We start from the raw sequence: 22,914 nt of genomic DNA, 5'->3' as shown, positions 1-22,914 counted from the left end.
ATCGCCCCTGATCTCCACTTATGTGACAACCAGCCCCCAGAGCAGTGAGACAACCATCCCCAACCGACCTCTTGACAAACATGTTAAGCTAGCTACCACATTGCTTTAGCTTGCTAGCTTGATGTTGACTCAAATTAAAGCCATTAACTTCAACTTTTTAATACGTTTTTAAGATTTAAATGACTAATAACCTACAACCTACAAGAAAAATTACTTTGACACATGGAAATTACAAAATATCTCCTCACCTTAATGGATTGTGTGTGTTCCACAAAATGACCAGTGCAAAATGAGCAGGATGGCAGGACAACGGTTAATATCAAATAGCTACATTGTCACAGTGCCCTCTAGTTTAGCTGTAGGCCTACTGAGCAGTGTGACCTACCATGTAATAGCGCAGAGCGTGGCTATACATTTCAAGTCGTAATTTGTGTCCTTAAACAGATTACAAAACATTAGATCATAATTAGATCATGCAATGGTATCTACACACCCTGTCTATACAACACGAATGTGTTTGCGCAACAGCTTTGGTATGGAACTACACATGTGAACGTGTTTTACGCAGCAGCAGAACAGGTTATGTGAGCCTCAACGATGTACCCGGTTTGGGTTTAACATGGGAGAGAGACGGATAAGAAGGCGGCCAGGAGAGTGGATGACTTTGTTACTCCGCCCAAAAATGTGAAAAGGTGGGAGGGTGCTGAAACGAAATGTATGAGGGCAGCGGCGAGTTGGGACTCGTCTTTGTTGAGACAAGGTGGAGGAGAGGACTCAGCGTAACTTTATGTTTTTTATCCCTCTCAAAAGGGGATTCACAGGCGTATCGGCCGGGGGTTTCAAGTCATTGTGAGTCTCAGTGGGTTAGTTGACTCCTGGTCTCTTGGTCATCGGACAGCCTGCCGTCCATCCAATGTGCGTAAAAGGGGTCTATTTCCTCACCGTCCTGTCTGGACTCGCAGCTTCAGGTGAGAATCCAGTTTAATGTTTAATGGATAAAACGAGGGAAAATAGTATATATAGTATATATATATATAATAGTATCTTTAGTTATTGTGGGGTGTTTTTCAACTCTTTATTTGCATCTGGCATGATACAGTGTAGTGTGATTTATCCAAGCTATAGTCTATATTTCTTTAATTTTTTCGTTTTGTAATCAATCGTCCATGATCCTCAATCAATAACACATTGTTTCGATTGCTATCCTCCTAGGAGCCTTACTTAAATAGTGTCCAACAATTAAAAACATTGAGATTGCATCTTAAAACTAGCCTAACTGCTATTTTAGATCTGGTTTCCAAAAGTACTGTTTATTGCCAGTACTTTTTCACATCATAAGTGACCTTAAGATAACAGGATTGTCGTTTAGAGACGCTCCCGACAATCGAGTTTCAAAGTAAAAGAAAACATCCTGATTGTCCATTAGTAATAAGCTCCGAAGGGACCCCTAACTTCCACCTCTGCGCGCCCGTCGTGCGTCATTGTGAGGTGGAGAACTTGGCTCAGTGGCACCGTGAAGAACTCCTGTAAAAACTATAAAAGAGTCATAAGCGGGCAACCACTTTTAATGACTTTGCAGTTACCGGCGTCAATTCCTGGCCGCATTGTGTTTTGCTTTATGCAACCTTCACTCCTTTCCTGCCTATTAATGTGCATCCGTGCTTACTTTTACAGAGACTGTGAAGTGGCCTTCTGTACGCAGATAAATCCGCCTGCTTTCCGTATACGGGGTCCAGGATATGCTCGTTGAACTTGTCAGATAAACACAGCCATGGGAATAAACACTAATAGATATCCGATTCGTACATCTGCTCACATCTAAATGCTGTAATGGCACGGCTAATGGAACATGTTTTAATATCATGAATTGGCATATCAGTGGCAATTCATTCAACAGACGCCAGGTTGTTTAACCTTGAAGTAATCTGTGTCCATCCCAGTTGAGTGGATTATATTGATTAAACATGCCCATCAACTGCCAAAGCACCATGAGGGATTCCCTATAGTAGTAAGCTTATGTTTACAAGGAGCATGTGCCTGCAGATCAGTCATAAGTTATAACACAGTCACAGGCTGACACAGGCAGAGCAGGAGGATGACTGAATATACTGCGTGGATATAGAGGAATAGATAATCAAATAACCGCATGCAGGGAAAACATGTTGGACCTGATTACAGCTAAGCAGCATCTGATGTTATGCTGCAATCACTTGTATTGCCTTTGGCTTTATTGTGTTGGCAAAATGGCACAGCGAGATGAAACAAGCCAGCAGACTCATGTCAAATTAATGGGACATGTATGGTGTAAAATTGCAATTATTAATGTGTAAACAATAGCTCTGATTCACGATTCCCTCTTACCAATTCTTCCTCCCTTCAGGTACGATAGAGCAGCACCCCATATTTACCCATTACCCCTCCACTGTTTTGACATGCATTGCTCTGATAAAAAAACAGTTAGTGTTCATTTTGCATACTTGCTGTTTATTTTTTTAAGGAGATAGGATACATACCAAACAGAATAATCTCTCTCCTCCTGCTGATCCAAATATAATCGCAACAAGTGTTGTGGTGGTTAAAATCCTTCATCGATTTCGAAGATACTCTTTTGGATATTTTGTGAAGTGTGTTTGGCAGGAGTTTACGTAAAAAAAACACCTATAAATCCTTATTTAAAACATACTTTTGATAGCAATGTTTTTGCTTTTCACAACACCAGAATTGAATTTATTTCTAGAACATATGGTGATCATTACCAGATTTGGACTTTTTATATCTGTGAGGTGTGCAAGATCCAATGTCAAACAGGATCCGTTAACAGCTATTGTGTCTCATGAGTCTCATGGAGTCGGAGGCACAGCACAGTCCACCACCACAATAGTCAGACTAAATCAGGACAGCTGGTCACACCAAAAACATGTGGGCAACTGCAACATGCATAGTTTTCAGGAACAGTTTTTCTTTTTTTATATTTCCCTTTAAAATGTTAATATGCTTTCGAAATGATTGAAACCATGGCTGTTATAACTGTTGTGGGGCCCCAGGCAAACATTGGTTTGTGCTTTAAGTATGTAATATTTCACCTCCCAAGTTCATATAAAATACAGTATTACAGTATACAATCATAAAGGGTCTTAAAACTAGATTTTTTTATACAGGACCCCTTTGCAAGACAGGGTCGATAGATAGATAGATAGATAGATAGATAGATAGATAGATAGATAGATAGATAGATAGATAGATAGATAGATAGACATTTAGGTTTTTGACCTTTCAGAAAAGTATATCAGTTAAACAAAAATGTACTGTTGCTGGTGTCTACTGTCAGTTGTGTGGTTTGGTCTGTCTCCCCCAGCTTACATTTAAACATATCACTTAGATTTAACTTACCCAGAAGCAAAATAACAACTCATACACACACTGGTTAATTAGAAAAGGAAACACACTGAAAATACAGTAAATACTAGATTAGTTTAAACAACTTAGACCAGATTACTCTCATTTCTCCATCAAACACAGACAGGAGGCTAAAAATCTTTTTTCATCCCCTGCTGTTGATGATACATTCATCTTTTTTATTTTTGGGCTTTACTTTAATTCCCTTTGTCTTCCTCTAACATTTTCTTCTTCAAGCACAAGTCTGACATTCTCACATGTTGACGTGTGACAACCTGTCCTGATTTACAGGTTTAGGATACACACTTGGACACACACCAGAGACGTACGCTGCTTGTTTATGCTTCAGTTGAGCTCTATCAGGTTTACAGTAGACAAGCAGACTCTTGTATCTGTTTTTCTGGGATCTCTTTGCCACTGCATCTCTAATCTAGCCACAATAATAAGTCAACTGTGTTGACACACCTAGGAGGATGCCTGGCCTTAATGTTGGGTTGACAGGATTGCCTAGGGGTCTGTAAAGTTTTTTTTCACCTTTATTTTTCAGGCAAGTCATTAAGAACAGGTTCTTATATACAATATAATACATATACACTTAGGGAAAAGGATAGAGGGCTAGAAAATAAAATACATTAGAAATGCATACAGTTTAAATGACATAAAATACAATTTGAAATACAACACAGACAGCAATACACATATACCAAGAGGAACACACAGGTACATGGGTGAATAAGAGAGGGAGAAACCATACAAATACTTAACAATGACATGGTTGTATGCAAACCAATCGCTGAGACAGTGGGTTTAGGGCACATTTGTGAAGTGTTTGAGTGTGATGGCAAGGCATTCCCTGTGTAATGTTTAGACCAGAAGACTGTGCTCCAAGTGTTAACAGGGATTACTCCTATTTCTCACTAAATTGAAAATGTTTGCAGGTTCATCCGAGGTTTGAGTCCTTGTGCACGCTCACATGTTCAATGTTTGTCTGAAGCTGTGCAAATGCAATTACTGCATATTTGTGAGCACGGAGTCCTGTTTGTGTAGTCACATTCTTACACACTCTGTTGGCTGGTCGCTCGTTCTCAAGACTGTTTAGAGTTACGGTAAACACGTAGCTTCAAGGAATACGGCATAAATCAACAGAATATCAGCTGTTCTTTCTGAGTCATCTGATCTGCATGAAGCCAATTTTATAATTATTTACCATCAGTTAAATCATGTGTGATTATATGCAGAGTCATGATGATATAATTAATTTCCTTTTTCCTTGTTTAGTAGGCTACGTACTCAGGTATATCCAGCCATTGTTATTTAAAATGCTGTCTTAAATACATTTACTCTACTGTATATTGAAAGAGTCAGAGAGGCAGCTACTTATCCGATTTTGCTCACTATTTATCTGACACTGACTGCACTTAGCAATTTAAATAAATGAGAGTGTAAATTGAGGAGAGAAGGGGTTGGGAGAGGTGAAGGACAGAATGTCTGGTCCAACTTGTAAATTTGAATGTTCTCTCTCATTCATTTCTATTGAAGCCTGTGTAACTAACATATGCAACTTTTCTGGTTTCGGTGTGAGTTCAGGCTACCTCTGGCACATTTGCAAATATAGCGCAGCAGTCCAATGTCTAGCCACTTTCTGTCTTTGGTTATATACAGTAGCTACATGGAAGTAGCTACAATACAAAGAAAGTTACTTACTAAAAGTGGGATTCTTAGTAAACAGTAGTAAGCAGCATGGAGGCCGGTTACGGTGGTTACTTCTTTTTTTAATATCTGTTACCTATTCTGTCTCTCTTTCAAACTCGGTGCTCACTAATTTGAAATTTAGAGAGGAGTCACAAAATCAGTGCACTAATTTAATAATTTCCGTTACAGTTACACAGCAATATTTATCTAAAGTTTGTATAAGCGTACATTAGCCACTAAAAGCTACTGGTCATTGGGTCATACAAGGCCTGCGGCAGTTGCAGCAAAACCCCAAACACCATGTCTACACAGGAGGCGTAGCATGTGCAGCAGCAGAGTGGCAGCAGCTTAAGTGCTCCATCTGTGTCTACACAGGATGTGTTCAGGTGCAGGATTGAGTGTAAGTCACCCACATTTTGGCAGCGATCAGAGCCCAGCGTACAATCACTGCAGTTACACATGTAAAACAGAAGAACATAGACTCGAAGTGAAAAACAATATGCTCTGGGTTGCATTTACACATGTAGCACAAGTGAAATGCAAGCTGTTACGCTGCCTTTATCGACAGCTGGATTGATTTAGATTAAGGTGAGATAAACGACTGAAAATGTGGCTTACAGTTGGTGTATAGATAAAGGGTGTGTTTAATAATACAACTTGGCAATCATTTGTAAAAAGAAAAATTTGTTGTTTTGTCTTCCAAAAATTGTAGTCTTGCTTTAAAAAAGCTTCCTCCACAGCCACAAATGAAATTACACAATTTTTTTACAGGCTGGGTAGAATTTTTTGTAAATTGATCTTTATTTGTTAAATTGGTAGCGTGCCCCTTTAAGATGGAAAGCAAAGAGCAGAGGCCTGTACCTCTTTCACAGTGTTTCTGGTCTGTGTATGTCATTTGCTAACTATTCATCTGCAGAGGTGGAAGTCACAGTGGGACTGGATTCAGTTTGACTCATACCATTGCAGGACACTAAACATATGGCTAGACTAGCTTCGTAGCAAATATGTGGTTGTCTTTTGTGGATTGGACCGTCCTTACAACAGAAGCCTGTGGGTGTGTTGAATCGAAATGTACGCGTTGGACCCCCCCTCAGGAGTTTGTAATCCCAGGGAGAAGTTGTTGAGTCAGCTGTGAGGTGGGAGTGGAAGAGGTTTGATGGATTAAACTCTTATCCTCACTCACCCACTAAACATTTCCTCTGGTCGCCTGATGAATTACAATTGGCCTGGAGGAAGCAGGAGGGGGGCAAAAGAAGCAGAGGAAGAAAGAGTTAGAAAAAGAGATTGATGCTTGGTCTGTGTTTGGACTGACCTTTAGAGTGTATTCAAACACATTTATGTAGTTTTCTACAAAACTAAAAAGTTTGTTACCGTTCATTTGTCTATAGGGTTAAAAGCAGATTAAGAATAATGAATGCAGTATCTACATAGCAATTTGTGACATTGTCATACATAAAATGTCTGTTTTTTTTGCCTTTATTAACAAAGCGTGATTCCCCATAAATCAAGTTAAGGAAAGCTTTTAGATATGCTGCTCCAAACACTCGGCGTCTGGTACATCTCTCTGGTAGTGAATGAAACATTTCATAGTTCAGCTTCATTTGGAGTAGTAGGCATGAGCAAAGATAGTCGCCACAAATGAAATTAAAACAGCGCCACCTGCAGAAAGTCAAACTCCTTTAACAGAACCAACCCGTCCTTATTCCCAACATCGTCACATACTGACGACTAAAAATTATAAAATCAGAAAGCAGCGATTTTACAGATAAGGACTAAATGTAGTGTTAAGAGAAGAGAGCGAGAGTTAGTACTTATGCTGTGGTATGCGCACGTGTTAACTTTCATCGTACATTACATGGCCACAATGTGGATATCTGAATATTACTCTTATATGTGATAGCTTGCAAAAACTGTGTGCATAAATCTACTGCTTTAACAGCCAGTGGTGTTGGACGATATGACCTGGTTTGCAGTGTGTCCTCATCCCAAAGGCTCTGTGCAGTACTGTCAGTTTCTTCTTGGGGAAACCATTTCATTATGAACCTGGCTTTGTGCACTAATGCATCATCATGTTGAAACAGGAAAATACCTTCCCCAAACTGTTGACACAAGCACACTATTGTACACATTTAATGTTATACTGTAGCATAAATATTTCCTTAATCTGGGACTAAGGGGCCCAAACCATGAAAACAACCCCAGAACAAAAAAAAACATACCTTTGGCCGCACATTGTATTTGCTTTTTGGCACCACTGCATGCTCATTACTAAGTGGAATGAACAGGAACCGGCATAGAGAAAATGTGCAGCATGGTATGTTACATATAGTTGTGTCCATCTCAGGGGTTTCCTCCCATTACACCACTCAACACTTACACTCCTCAATTCTGTGTCCTCCTCCTCTGTGAACACACTGTTACCTGAACCTGCTATTCCCAGCCCTCAGTCCAGCCCTGCATGAAAGACAGACCTTGTTAATAAGAAAACCAAACGGGGCTTATGAAACCTCTCACAAAGGAGAGAAGAGGCTCTTTGTAACCCACTGAGCTCTTTGTGTGTTTGGTCCTTTCCTAAGTGTTTCCTCCAAAACCGGTGCAACAGAGAATCGTGTTTCCTTCGGTGGTCCCTTTGTTTCTGAGCCATAATGAAGAGAGGAAAGGCACAAACACACACCGTCAAGGAAATAATGTAATGAAACCAATTTCCTGATTCAGAGTCTTGCCAACTGCTTGATTTCTCCTGCAGTGTTTGCTCCATGCTCTTAAAGTCCAAGAAGACATCCTCTTGGCCAATGGAAAGACCAGGTCTACACTAAAGGACTTAAACAGTGATTGGTGTCCCCACGGATGAACTGTCTGATCATTGATATTACTACTTTTGACTAAAAACAGCTCGGTTCCCTCTGCTGTCCCTTTGCTGTTTATAAATCAGCATATTTATGAGCAACTGCATCAACAATCCCTCAAGACGAGTCGACAGGAAAACATTGACAAAGATTTGGATTTTTCAATAAGGCAATCATAGTTTGTTCATTCTGTGGATTGTTTTTAAGATATTCAAAGAAAATATTTACAGTTATGGCAAGAGTTCAGTGTACCAAGCATGCCTCTCTGCAGTGTGGAACACACCCAGGCTGGCCTGAAAATGCTAAGGTCTAGGAAAAACCTCCATTGGCAACGATAATGAATCTGATGAGACAGTTCTGTTTGTTGTTGTTTGTTAAGAGATTTTAGTAAAGTGTGGTTTAAAGGTATATTGTCCGAAGAAGAAATTATTATTTTTTGATGCAGAACATATCCGAGGATTTGAGGGTGCTTCTTTTTTTACCTTTCTAAAACAAAAACACAAAAGCAAAAGTGTAAGTAACGGAATAAACAGTGTGTTTATTTGATCTAACATGAGCTGCTAGCGTTAGCATGTTCGGCTAAGTAGCTTACTACATACAGATGTAACTGAGTGTCACTTTAAGGCCAAGGAGCATTTCATTAACTAATTTGTGGGGCTACAGGTTGTGCCCTGTTAACTATAGCACATCCACTGTTAGTATTCGCCCAGTGTGTGAAAGCTGGTCCTAGCCTGACAAGCCAGACCCACATCAAGATGTTGTCTGGTCTGGGAACTCACCATTGACAGTGCTCAATCCGAGGGGCGGGATAAACGGTTGTCTTTCAAATTCCTTCTGCACGTAATAGGATAGCGCTACAACCAGGCAGAGCAATGAAGAAGGTAGCGAAGCTAGTTGATAGATGAAACTTTTGCCGTATCCGGTCGGAAAAACTCTGAACACATTTTCCTTTTTTTTGAATGATTTCTGTGCCGTTCTTTGTTATTTTCTCAAAGAAAAGCTTAAGTCCAAGTCTTCCAGAAGACCGCTGTTCCCAGCAGCAGCAGCCATAAGCCCGCCCACCGACTCTATACACGATGTGATTGGCCTGACCAAAATTTGGTTTTTCCAGCTCGCAAGCCAACGGAGAGTGCCTAGACCCTCCTGGCTGCAAAATAAATTTGCTGCCACTAGGGTGCATCTAGATTTCTAGGCTAAGCTGGTCCTGGATAATATTAGACTTAGCAGCTCTGCTCTTTTGTGGATATGGGGAAGTTTATACTCCAACAACACTAAACAAACTCATTACCTGAGATACACACATTCCTCATCTTGAAGCCTTTTCTCTTGTAATGTTAGAAGTGAAAACATACTGTTTGAAAATGCGAACAATAAAATCTAAATGTATCATACATATAATACTAACTAGCTGTACATTGTAAAGCAAGAACATTGCTGCATTGACATTGCTGTATTACCATTCTTCATGGATCATAAACTGGGGAGGATGAAGACTTTTTACCTGGGACTTCTCCTGGGGTCTTGTAGCACAACACCATATATCTAGCCATCAAGTGCACAATTAAGACCTTTTTACAGGATTCTTGTTTTAAAACAAGACAGCTGAAATATTTTAAAAAACTGAGTGTGTCTATTTGCACCCCCAGTACGAATAGCCTCGGCCACACAGCTGAGCTATTCACACCCTGTGACGTAACAACAAAAACACGTTGCTAGCGTGCACCGAAATCATGGCGGACGTTCATCTTCCATGACAGCAGAAACTGGCATATTAGGAAAGATTTGTCTCTAAAGTTTATAACAATTGAATTTCGAGCGGAAAAAATGGATACTACAGTTGCGCTTTCTGTCTTCAGTGAAAGCATACCCGTTAGTTTGTTAGGTAGTACCATAGTAGCCTACCTATTTTTTGTATACAGTATGGTTACCTAGCAACTGAGGCTTGAAGACACCAAGTGGTAAACAGTTGTATGACATCCAGTAAGAACTTATAGGTGAGTGGTTAGAACCCTGAGCTTTGGTCTGGGAATCTGGAGTTTGATTCACTGGTGAGGTGATCTTGTTTTTTTCATTTTGGATTAAATTATTTGCATGCAGTTGCGCAAGTCAGGGCCCGCGAACGCAAAACATTTTTTGCAGGGTGGTAGGGGAAGACTCATGAATATGCCTGCTCTGGTTGGGTTGGTTAGGTTTAGGCAAGAGAAGTGGGATTGGTTATGGTTAGGGTAAGAATGTCAGGGCGATAATATTCCAAAAAGGTGTAATACATGAGTAGTATGCATAACTGTGTGTAAATATATGCCAAGGTACTGTAAATGCACAGGGGTGAAAATAGCATACATTGATATATGTACCAGACGGGGTATTAATAGAACACATTGCTGTGTGCACCGTCGGGGTACGAATAGCATTCATTTCTAATTGCACCAGGGTACAAATAGCATACACTGCTAATTGTACCAGGGGTGCAAATAGCCTCACCCTTAAAAAAATAGCCAACAGCATACACTACATATGGCAACGTGAGACTAAAGACACTATAAAGCATGGTAGAGGTTATGCAGTTTTAATCCTGCCTTGCCTGCACTCTTTGACATTGTGTGAAATATTATATGGGCAGGTCAAACACTACTTGATATTTTTGTGCCTCTTTGGAAGGCTTTTATACAATCTTGGGATGACTGCCAAGCCAAGCATACCTAATCACACTTGAGTGGGCTTGGTTTAATTATTTTACAGTAGTTGAAAGTATTTTCCCTCTTTGGCTTCAGACAGGCCAGTGGACCAGTGCAGATTGTACCAAGTAGTGTTGACAGATAGAAACAAGTGCATTAAAGCTTCAGCAAGTTCACTTTGTTGTGATATATTGGACATATTGACAGATATTATGGACTAATGCCAACACTGGTAGTACATCAAATAGAAAATGTGTATGGACTTGTGCCAACAGCAAGTACCCTGTGCATGTGCACATATTTTAAACATAATTAGGATGAAGTCCTCATATATTTGTATGCACTCTGGCCCTTCACATTTCTGTAGGGTACATAGTTCCATCTTAACAAGCCATGAAAGCTCTCTGTGTCTGGATTCTGGGTGTGGTCAGCATAGTCCAGCAGGATGTTTAGACATGAACAAACAAGTGACTTGGACTAGACAGACTGACATGCCAGAGTAGAAGCAAAACATACAAGCAAACAACACTATTATCTTATCTCCTCCTTACAGAAAGCAATTGTGTGGAGAAATACATTTCTCATCATTTTGGTATTCTCTTGCTCCATCCATACGGCACTCAGTCCTTCATCTACTCAATCATTCTGCTCTTGGTCTTTCATCACTTCACTCACTCTCTCATTTCTGCTTGTTTATCTCTTGTCTCTCTTTCTCTAAATGAGTAAAATTCTGCACTTCACTCATGTAATGGCATGCATCCTCATCAGCAATTAGTGCCTGCTAATGACCGATTAAATAGTGATCATGTACTTTTAGCCGCAGGGACAAATTAGTACTGTAATTGAGGCAGTGTACATAGCCCTAAATGTTCTGTCATTCTGCTAATATTCATTCTGCTTTCAAAAAGGCCTAATTAACCTTAATTCTTAATCAGCTCAGCTTGCATCATAGGACAGCGTATTTGCAAGTGTTTTAATTGTATTGTTGTTGAAAGGAGCCTATTTAAATTGCTGTAATGTACTGTACAATAAATTGGAAGAAATTTGGAAATGAGGTTATGGCCTGGAGGATTTGCTTTCTTTCCTGATGAATCATTTCAGCATGCTGTTTAAACAGGCATTTAGACATATTGTTCAGTTAACCTTCCATGTGCACTATACCGAAATCAGATACAAATCAACTATTTTATCAAGTCAAAATAGTGGGATTTGCTATGGTGCACACACTCTACTGGGTGGGCTAGAGGTCGGCACCCCAATGACAACGTTAACATTGTATAATATATAATATTGTAATATATAATAAAAATATATATATTTACCATCTTCCTTTTCTTAATTTAGCATGTTAGCATGCTAACATTTGTTAATTAGCACTAAACAAAAGTACAGCTGAGGCTGATGGGAATTAGTTTTGCAGCTATTTAATGTGATATTTGTACATTAATGTGATGATGATGCTAGATGAAAAGTTTAGGGATTACCAAAGTGATTACAAGTTTTTGGAACATGGATGTCTGAACCAAATGGGGTGGCCATCAAGCTAATAGTAAGACATAACACTCAAAACCTACTCATTGTGGCGCTAGATGAAATGTCAAGGAATCACCGTTTGATTTTCTGGGGACCATGAATGTCTGTACAAAACTTCATGGGAATGCATCCAACAGTTGTTGACCACAGTGAGGAATCTATTGACTGACCAACACTGCTATTCTAAATAAAAAAAAAACATTTATTTCTAGTTTGAAATAGGGCACGTGTTTGTTATCAGGAGTGGTGGTCATTTTTGTGAGACATGCAATTGAAATACTTTCTTCTTCAACTCTTCCTCCCCTCCTCCATTCCCCTTCTTTCTCTTTTTCAACCTTCATATGAAATATGGAGTATAAGACCTTTACCTGGTGGCTCGGACTCCTCGGCTTTGTTTTCACACACACACACACACACACACACGCGCACGCATGCACGCACGCACGCACACACACACACACACACACACACACACACACACACACACACACACACACACACACACACACACACACACACACTCAGAGTCAAACCGGGGAGGGAGTTATTACTGTCTGTACTGATACAGCCAGCACTGATGTTATCTGCATAATGAATATCCTAAACACAGGCAGTTTAATCCACTAACATCAGTGGCGCCATACACTCTGCCAGGTAGAGGAGAAAGCGAGAGAAAGGTTGAAGAGGAGGCTTGCTCCCTTTGAAGTCCATCCATCAAAGCATTATTCTGTAATATAAAAGGTGTTGTTTATCGATGCAAGTTGAGGCATATTTTCAAGATACTGATGCAGAAAACCTCCAAAACAAGCATATCCTGCAATCTCATTGCAATAACGTGTGTTTTCATTCAATAAAAATACAATTTTCTGTCTGAAAAAAGACTAGACAATTTTAAAAGATGGACATTTGTTGTAGTGTACTCTGTCTGTATTGCTTACTCCTCCCAGGTGACATCAGGCTCATTTAAAAAGACATTAGGCTGTTAGAGCGCTGTCAGGGCCCAGCGATGAGAAAGAGGCCTGTCTGTTTTGTAATACTGGGGGAGGGGGGGTCTGGTCACCCCACTCTCTTATCCCAGCCCACAGGAAACTCTCTCCAGAGTGATAAGGAACAGAAAATGCCGCCTAAGGAGCCAAGCCCCTGCTGACATTTGTCCATAGTAATGTTATGGTTCAATTTTCCTTCCTTGAACTTTTCTTACTCCTATGCCTGAAGCCTTTTACTGCCATTCAGTAGAGGGCAAATCCACATCAAGTCACTTATTTCACATTTTAAAGAGCAGAATAAAGCTTAATCCTTCTTTTTAGGGTTTATAATCATTTAAAATCCAATATACAATATACAATATACAATATTGTGTATATTATATATATGATATAATTCAATCATAGTAAGCAATGGCAAATGGCTGCAAGTATTGAGTCCATTAATAATTGACAGCTAGAGGTTACATCTCATGCATTTTACATCAGCCTACAACATAACTCTGATTGCATCAACAAAAACAAATTATTTCATATATAAAACTGAAGCCTGGGATGAGGCGTGCACTTAGGTGATCCATCGAGCCACAGACAGCTCCTCTGTCAGATTGAAGTATCCAGGTCTCACATCAAGTGTTTGGCTTGTTCTGCAGGGTTCTCATATGGAGTGTGCTAGGACAAGTATTTGCACTGAGAACTGTGGCTACAGTCTGACGGTCTGCTGTGTGCGTGGGCATTGGCTTTAATAAGGCTAGACATGGCTCCTGATATTACTAGGGTATATAGAGCTTTTTTTATAAATAGACCAGGTAATTTTGGACTAGACAGTCTGCACATAAACTTCCACAGAGACTTAGACTCCTACACGCACACTCACTGGGTTGCCCTAGCATAAGGTTGGATCTACCTCGATAAACAAGAGTCTGCAATCTCGTGAAGAGGGAGACGTGATCGGCTGGTTCCTGATGTGATGTTGACCGGCTGCCAGACAGGAGCTCAGCATTAAGCATGTCTCTGTCTTAGACAGTGTATGTGTGAGCCGGTGCATGGTATGCATGTGTGTGTCAGCGCTAACTCCATTCTAGGGAGCTCCATCCATCATTCTGTTGAAGAGCCAAATTGTTGCCAATATCCCTCTCCGCTCTTCCAGTCCATTCATTTTCCATCTAATAGGTCTACCACGTACTGTAAAGATTGATATAGTCCATATCTATATAATATACAGCAGACTCTCAATTTCAGGCCTGTCTCAGCTGCGGTACTGTAGCTTAAGTGGCTATTATTCATTAAATGTCACAGATTTGGTCTACTGATCTAAAATCAGTTTGGACTTTCAGGATGTAATAAAGCAGATGTTCACTTACTGACTGACTCGCAGATCAAATCTCATACTTTCAGCATTTGGACCAATCTGTGGGATTTTAGCATAAACTGTAATATATGTATCTAATACAGTTAGAGTGACAACATAGTGATTGTTCTTGCAGCAGCACTGCGAAGGCAGAGGTAGGGTCACTGTATGTACTCACTAGGCAGGAATTTACTGATGAAGGTGAATTCATACTGTGTCTGTTGCATTGCATTTTTGTATATGTAGGTTTGTTTAAAAAAAACATTGATCTAAGTATCGATTTGGCTCTGTATGCCATGCATTCTGCTTTTTAAAATAAACTCTGCTGCTATGCCATATGTTTTAAATGTTGCAGGCGTGCTGCAGGTTAGCGGGATGCGTATATACACATCTGGGAATGTGGAGGCAGTCAATGGGACGGATGTTCGCCTGAAGTGCACATTCCAGAGTTCCTCTCCCATCAACCCCAACGCCATCGTCATCTCATGGAGCTTCAGACCCCTCAATCTAGACCAAGAAGAGTCGGTGAGTGAGTATGTGTGTGTGTGTGTGTGTGTGTGTGTGTGTGTGTGTGTGTGTGTGTGTGTGTCTCTGTGTTTGCGAGAAAGTGAAATCAAACCTCAAACCTCCTTCATTGTGTCAGGGAGCATCCACCCCCATAGCCAACAGAGAGAGGAGTCTATGAGTCATGCAACTCATTACAGAGCGTCCGAGCCAGCCTGTGTGTGTGTGTGTGTGTGTGTGTGTGTGTGTGTGTGCATATTGAGCATAGAGAGAAAAAGATGCAGCAGGCCGGGGTTTATGTCTTGTCTTTCTTTCTCTGTGAGAATAAAATACTTTCTTTCTCCAGACTCAGTTGGGTATAGCTTTCTATCTGTGACACTCCAACCAATCAAATCCATTATTTCTCCAATCAAATCTACCCGTCAATTTTTACTTTTAGGTGTTCCACTATCAGCAGAAACCATATCCTCCCTTAGAGGGCCCTTTCAGGAAACGTGTCGTTTGGGCCGGTGATGTCATGGGCCGTGACGCCTCCATCATACTTCAACAGGTCAAGTTCACCTACAACGGCACTTACATCTGCCAGGTCAAGAATCCACCGGATGTCCACGGCACGGTTGGAAAAATTCGACTCCGCGTCGTCACCACAGGTCAGCACTTTGATTGTCAGATAAAATATTTCTTTGTATACTGTATCATGAATAGGGGGTGGTAGTAGCTTTGGGGGTGGGCACTGCCAGGTGCACTTGAGCAAGGCACCGTAACCCCCCAACCGCTTAGGGCGCTGGTCCAGCACTGGCAGCCCACTCACTCTGACATCTCTCCATTTGTGCATGAATAGGTCCTGAGCATGTGTGTGTGTATTTCAGGCCTGTCTGTAGTGATTTAAAAAAAAAAAACAGAGTGTAAATTGTAATTGTAATTTCCCCACTGGGGATCAATAAACAGTATTAATTAATTATATTAGTGTTTTTTCTTTGCCTCTAAAAAAATCCACATCATTTCAACACTTGCTGAAACGCCAAATAAGAGAGGACAGCACAAGTAAGCAAAGGAAAATATGTTTACGTTTCAGTGAAACTCCTCGGTAGGATTGATTATTCTTAGAACGTATGTTGTTTGCTATGAAAGTTACTATAGAATGTTGAAAATAATGCAAATGTTCCAGACATATTGAATAATCAAATCAAATCAATATTTTTTGATTATGAGATGTATTATTTAGATAGTTTACTCTGGCTTCCTGAGTGACCCAGACAATCAGAACTATTGACCAGAGCTACTTGTTTTATACATTGTATAACTATTGAAACAGTTAACATGTGAACAAGACTAAGAGTCTACACTAAGCGAATGGCTCTGTGAGGCTGTACTTAGGCACAGAGATGCTTTGAGCTAAGTGGTCATTTCAACATGCTCACTTTTTTCAGTTATAATATTTACTATGTTCACCCTAATAGATTAGCGTGTTAGCATGCTAATATTTGCTAATTAGCGCCAAGCATAAAGTGCTGTTGAGGCTAATGTGATTAGACAAATTCAATTTTGACCTGATAATGGCACTTAAGGAAGATACAGGAAGGTTTTTACAAATAATCCTGTGTGGGACATGAATCTGTGTACCAGTTGATTGCAATCCATCTGATAATCGATACTCGATCAATAGTCGTTGAGTCATTTTATTCAAACTCACAGTTCTCAGTCATTAGGATACATCCTATGGGAACCATGGATATTTAGTACCAATTCATCCAGCAGATGATGAGATATTTCACAGGATAAGTGGAAACATAGACCCGCTGCAGGCACTACAGGAAAAGTCAGGTAATCAACACATCTGTAGGATTTATCCTCTGGGTACCAACATTTTTTTTCAATCCATCCAATAGTTTTTGAAATATTTCAAACCATAAATGTGAATTTTAAGGTGGCAAGTTGGTAGGATTCATCTTCTGGGTCCCATGGATATCTGTTCTAAATATCACGGCAATCCATGTGATAGTTGTAAAAATGTTAGGTGATGAAAGGTTAAGGGTTCATCAAAGTCATCTTCATCCCCTGGGGGCCATGAATGGCTGCTGTCTGACAGCCAGACTGACTTGCCATCCCTATGCCCACACCATTGACATCTCTAAAGATGAAAATATGCTTTTGTAATAATAACAGCTTATAACAGACACAGTTACAAATGAACAATGCCTTTGAGCAGTGTTGCTATTTTGGGTTTTATCAAGCAAGCACACTCAGTCTGCATTCCTGTATGTCTTTCTCACCCACAGCCTCTTTATCCGAACTTCTCCTTCTGGCGTTGGCCATCGGGGGCGGTATTGCTGCTGTGGTCATCCTCCTCATCATCATTTTGTCCTGCAGGCGGTGCAAGAAGAGGAGACAGGGAGAGCGGGAAGGGAATGAGGAGGCTCCCCGCAAAGAGAGAAAAGACCCCACTGTGTGGTAAGACCAAGAGAAAGACAGAGAAGAGGAACAGGGGAATAGAGAGAGGAACAGAAGAATCACACACTTCCTCTCTCGCTCTTCTTTTAACTCTGGGGTTCGGGGCGCTCCTTCTTGGGCCCAGCTCTTTTTCTACTGGATGTTTTTTACTTCCTCCTTCCTCTCACCGCAGTCTTTGAATCCCAAACCTTGACTAGTTGATGAACAGCTGTCATTAACCAGAGATAAATTGGGAATGTGTCCTTGTATAGGAAGCTGTAGATACAGAACTTTAGCCAGACTACTGTGTAGCTTTCATGATATCACCGTGTGCCTTTCATTTCTGGAGAGAAACAACAGTTTAATCAGTTCATCTTTTTCCTGTTCACCTAATCTGGCTTCCAAGCACATTTCCTGTTTAGAGTAAATGTTTTGATGATGTAGAGGTTTAACAATGGTGTATTCCTGCTGTTTACTTGTCTACTAATACATTTCAAACCCAAACGTACCACAACAGTACAAGCCACATGTTTGATATATTGCTTCAACAAACAATAGAAACTGTGGAACAATGAATGAGCACCTCCCTAACTTCCATTGAAAATTTGTCACCACATGATGGGAACATTATGAAACCCCACACATGTCCGGGGTCTCTATCTATCAACCCTCATTTCAAGGGTCGTATATATCAGCTGTATGATCCACTTTACTGTGGTTCTTTTGAATCCACAGGAAGATGCTGGTGTGCCTTTCTTTTTTTTGTTTCACTACTGAAGTTATATTGCTGTATTTCTGAGATTATGTGCGGTTATTAACCTGATGTTGAGACAGAAATAATCAAGATGCTATCAAATAATCAAAACCTGATGGAGAGCACTTGGTATAAACAGACATTTCATACAGTACTTACTTGACAAAGTGGCAAATCTTTTTACCAACCCATAGCCAATGGCCAATGTTTGTTTTGAACATATATAAGCTGTTTTGTCAAAAGTATCTTTTTTCTGTTTCTCTCTTGGGTTTTCAGATCTCTCTGTAAAATGTGCCATAACTAGTTACCGTCACCACAGTGTAACACAATACTGTAACTCACTGTATTCACCAGATGTTAAAAGCCAAGCTCCTCAAGGAAAGGTTGACTGTTTTGCTTTCATCTTGGTCGATCAGATTTATTCAGACTTCAAACCGAAGCTGTCATTGAAAAAGTTGGTGAAGGAAGCACATATTTTTACCCCAATCATATTCAGATGGGTGAACAGAGATTTCGATCTTCGCTCTCAACTTAACGACTTAAACCTGTGTGACACTAACCCTTTGTCCCGGCTGCTGTGTTTGTGTTGTCTATTCGTCTTTGTCCTGTCCCCATTGTGTGTGACTTATGCACATACATGCACATAAATAATTCATGAATGTGTCATGCATGAATTCAAATCATACACTATTGTGTGTGTGTGCTATCTTGCTCCCCCTGGTGCATGTCTCCCTCTCCTCTCTGTGCGTGTGTGTCCCAGCCTGAAGGGACAGTGGGACAATTTGTGCTCAATAACTCTCTGTTGTCTTAGACATGGATCTTGTTAGGTGTGCGAAGTCAGTAGCAAAATCAGCTGCAAAATGCAACTGAAAGTAGTCAGAATGAGGAAGTTTTCTGTCATTATGAGCCATATAAAGACCTTTACATTTTTGAGAGTGCCTAACTTTTGCAAACCCTTCTCAAAACGACTTAGCACGGTATAAACGTGTAGAATCTGTGGGATCATCTTTCATATAGTTTTACAATTCAATGTCATTAAGGATAATGTAGGTCTTGCATTTCAATCAGTTATGCACAGCCATAATACCTGCCAGTCTTAGAGCGCTTGTTAAAAGCAGTTTTATCCTCCAACTGAAGGCTGAGGGGCTTATGTCACATCAGATTACTTGGATTAAAAAGCATAAATGTGATGTTGCTGTCCTTAAGTCTGAAGGCCAAGTACTTGACCACTTAGCGAGCAACCACATGCACGTACCTGTCCTGAGTGTTGTGTTGGCGCACACAGTCAGATCTGAAAACCCTTTGATTACAAAATGTCCATAAGAGCATGTTTTCTCTGTGTGTCTGTGAATGCATCATGTCTACTAACAGTTGATTGTAACACCTGTTTTTATTACGTTTTATGACAGAATTTTGTACTTGTGATGTAATACTGAGCAATATGTTTATAGATTATTATTTTTTTATTTTTTAGATAATGCCAGAAGTATTTTATCACATTGTTTAAAAAGTCACTGTATGTGTTTGTTATAGAGCTTTTATATAATGAAAAAAGATTTTATAATAAAAATGCCTTTAAATGTTTACCACATTGGGTCACGTCAAAATTTCACCACACAAAGGTAATCTGGGCAGACACTAGCTGGCCAATGAAATAATACAAAAAAAATAATCACACATGACTTCAAAATATTTGAGAAAATTCATCTATTATGTAAGAAAGGAATCTTGTAATCCATCATTTATTATGCATCATTATCTTTAATGCACGGCCTCCAGCTGTGTGCTTATGGTGTGCCTGTCTGCATAGTTTTTCACTTGTTTACCTGTAAGCATTACTGCAGTAAATCATTGTTTAATTTGTCTAATGTGCTTATGCCTGCCTTTGTGACTGCAGTCTGGGTTTGCTTGTTTGTTGGATGAGAATGTTCATGACAATGAATATGTTATACTCTATCTATCTATCTATGTGTGTGTGTGTGTGTGTGTGTGTGTGTGTGTGTGTGTGTGTGCGTGTGTGCATGTGTGTGTGTGTGGGCCTATTTGTGTGCATTGATCAAAGTCTATCCCTGTGGGTGCAGCTTTAGTTACTGACTGACAGACCTAAAATGTGTGCGTGTGTATGTGTGTGTGTGTGTGTGTGTGTGCGTGTGTGTGTGGTAGGGCAGAGTATGGTTGACTAACACTGAAAAGAGGGACAGGGTGGGTGGGAGACAGAGTCTGTTCATCCAAGCTAAATAATTACATTTTGTTGTAGAGGAAGACCACTAGTGTGCTAACTGATACAACAACAGTGGCATCTTTAGATAATCTTGTTTGTATCACCTAAGTGTCTTAGACATTGGCCCCAAAATAATTCTGCCACTTCAGTAATTCTGGGTGTGGAAATAACCATGTTCAGGGCTTATTTTATAAGAGATTATAACTGTAGAGGTTGTTAACTCAGAAACAACATGATACATATGTGACATATGGTAAAGAAGACATTTTGTAAATGTAATATGACAAAGATTGTTTTAGCAAAGCCTAGAAATGAATTTGATATCAGAACATTTTCTATCTTAAACATCTAATCATCAGACTTTTGCAATGTAGACAAAGCAGATATGCTATTTTCTCCAGTGACAGCATCATGAATAAACCAGAACACACACAACACCTTTTTCATTTGGAGGAATGTTTTCTTGACTGTAGCTATGCTATCAGCACTGCTATTCCTCTCTCCACCCAGACAAAAGGAACCACATCTGCATCCTGAAAGTTCATGCTCGTTCTCTGGTGGTTGCCAAAAGGCAAACGTAGGAAAGTATAGGGGGGAAAAAAAGGAAATAAATTAAACATTCAATGCAGCGGAGCAATCAGCTGAAACACCAGGCATGTATTCGCTGTTGTTCCCAACACCTCCACCTCCTCCTGCTTATGGGTTTGGCACTTTTCCAAATAAAAAAAAGAAACATATTGAATGTTGAACATAACTGAATGAAGAATTTTCTGCATTAGTCCAGACTGACTTGTTTATGTATCATGTCTGTCCTACTGCTGCTGTCTGTTCTCAACCATTCTTTCCACAGATTTTTATTATTATATATATATATATATATATATATATATATATATATATATTCATTTAATAAGCCATCTAAGTCTATTCTATAAGTTCATTACTGTAACACACATGAATCAATTCTGTAAAGAATAGACTAATTTGGAGTTTGTTTGTTGAAGAAAAGTAGGGAAACAATGTGTGCGATCTTTACCAATGAGGAAATTAGGTCTGTCTTTCTCACTCTCTTTCCCACTTTTTTATGGTTTCTGTCTTGTTTCATATTTTGGCTAATGTGCTGTCATACTTCACATACAAAAGTTTTCTCTGTATGTGAAACCTTTAAAATACAGTATAGTGGAGTTTAGCAGATAGGTCTTTTCATCAACTATTCAGTGCATAGAGTACATATAAACTGATGAAAATACAAAAGGACTCTCACGTTTTTGGCTGTAAGATAATGGTAACATACACCGTCTGGCCCCAACAATTTAAATCACCTTACGTAATTAGCCCCCTACAGTGTTGACAACAGAAGAAGAGGTCTCTTGTTGACCAGAGTTGCCAGAAAGCCAGTAAGTGGGGAGAGCCTTCACTGTGACTGAAAAGATTTCAGCTGAAACTGAGACCACACTACTGTACCCAGACAGAGAGCCCCTGTATTCACACACACACACACACACACACACACACACACACACACACACACACACACACACACACACACACCATTACATTGTGTTATGTGTGTGTGTGTGTGTGTGTGTGTGTGTGTGTGTGTGTGTGTGTGTGTGTGTGAAAGTACCGTACAGTAAGAGGCATTCAACTTTATCTTCCAACAGAGCATTGGGAGCCTCCATCAAACTCAAGCAGATTATATAATATATTCACACACAATACAACAATGTGGAATGCATAAGTTCTGAAAGCTCCCAGGTAAAACAAATCTTTTAACTCAGCATCTATTCACAAAAGGAATTGGTATCCCTGCCTCAGAGTGGGAACTGTTATATTATACTGTTAACAGATATAATACTGAACAGATACAACACTACTTGTGAATGGATGCAGTAAGTGGCAAGCCTGTGCCTAGGTCTCTCTACATCCACAGCATCCACAGAGATTTTCAATGAATTTGGATGTAGCAGAAGGAACCGATCATAAACACACAGCACAGCCAGATAAGAGCATAAAGCAAACATGATGTGTATGTTACTGCACCTGTCTATAAAGACATTGCTGGATGTCTGTTAGTTAAGTTAAGGTTAGTTAAAAAAATGCTTTCAGAGACACCATTATATCCAAAATGTCATTGTTATTGGGCCCTTTCTCACTGTCCTGGCCCTTTCTCATAGGAATTATTTTCACATGGGGTGCAGTAAATTAGAAGTTAGTTATGCAGTAAATCACACAGAGTAATTTCTATTAATTGTATAACAACCCTACTTTTTACAGTCCCTTATTAGAGAGCTCTAGGCATGGGTGCTTTTTTCATTTTAATCAAATTAGGGTGCAATATTCAACTCAAGGAATAAGCATTTTCCTCAAACTCCTTTATATCAAATTGTTTTTGCAATACGATGAGATTTCTTCACAGTACACAGGAATATGTGTTTAGAAAACATTTTTTAATATGCCGCCATGCTGTATGTATATAAAACGTCCATCTATATAGGTTGTAATTCTGTCAAAAACTGAATCAGATTA

General features: G+C 39.8%; 1 protein-coding gene across 1 annotated transcript; it reads left to right on the top strand.

Annotated features, from left to right (window-relative positions):
- The first annotated feature begins 352 nt into the window (after positions 1-352).
- On the top strand, positions 353-19,748 carry LOC114552580 (myelin protein zero-like protein 2). The gene is made up of 4 exons (XM_028573489.1): positions 353-968; positions 14,832-15,001; positions 15,420-15,630; positions 17,260-19,748. The coding sequence occupies exons 1-4, from the start codon at positions 914-916 to the stop codon at positions 17,433-17,435; spliced, it is 612 nt and encodes a 203-aa protein (XP_028429290.1). The 5' UTR covers positions 353-913; the 3' UTR covers positions 17,436-19,748.
- The last annotated feature ends 3,166 nt before the right edge of the window (positions 19,749-22,914 follow it).

This window comes from Perca flavescens, chromosome 3 (assembly GCF_004354835.1).
Source record: "Perca flavescens isolate YP-PL-M2 chromosome 3, PFLA_1.0, whole genome shotgun sequence".
In the NCBI taxonomy this organism is placed as follows: domain Eukaryota; kingdom Metazoa; phylum Chordata; class Actinopteri; order Perciformes; family Percidae; genus Perca; species Perca flavescens.
The sequence above is the reverse complement of the archived record's forward strand: the minus strand, read 5'-3'. Positions and strand labels throughout refer to the sequence as shown.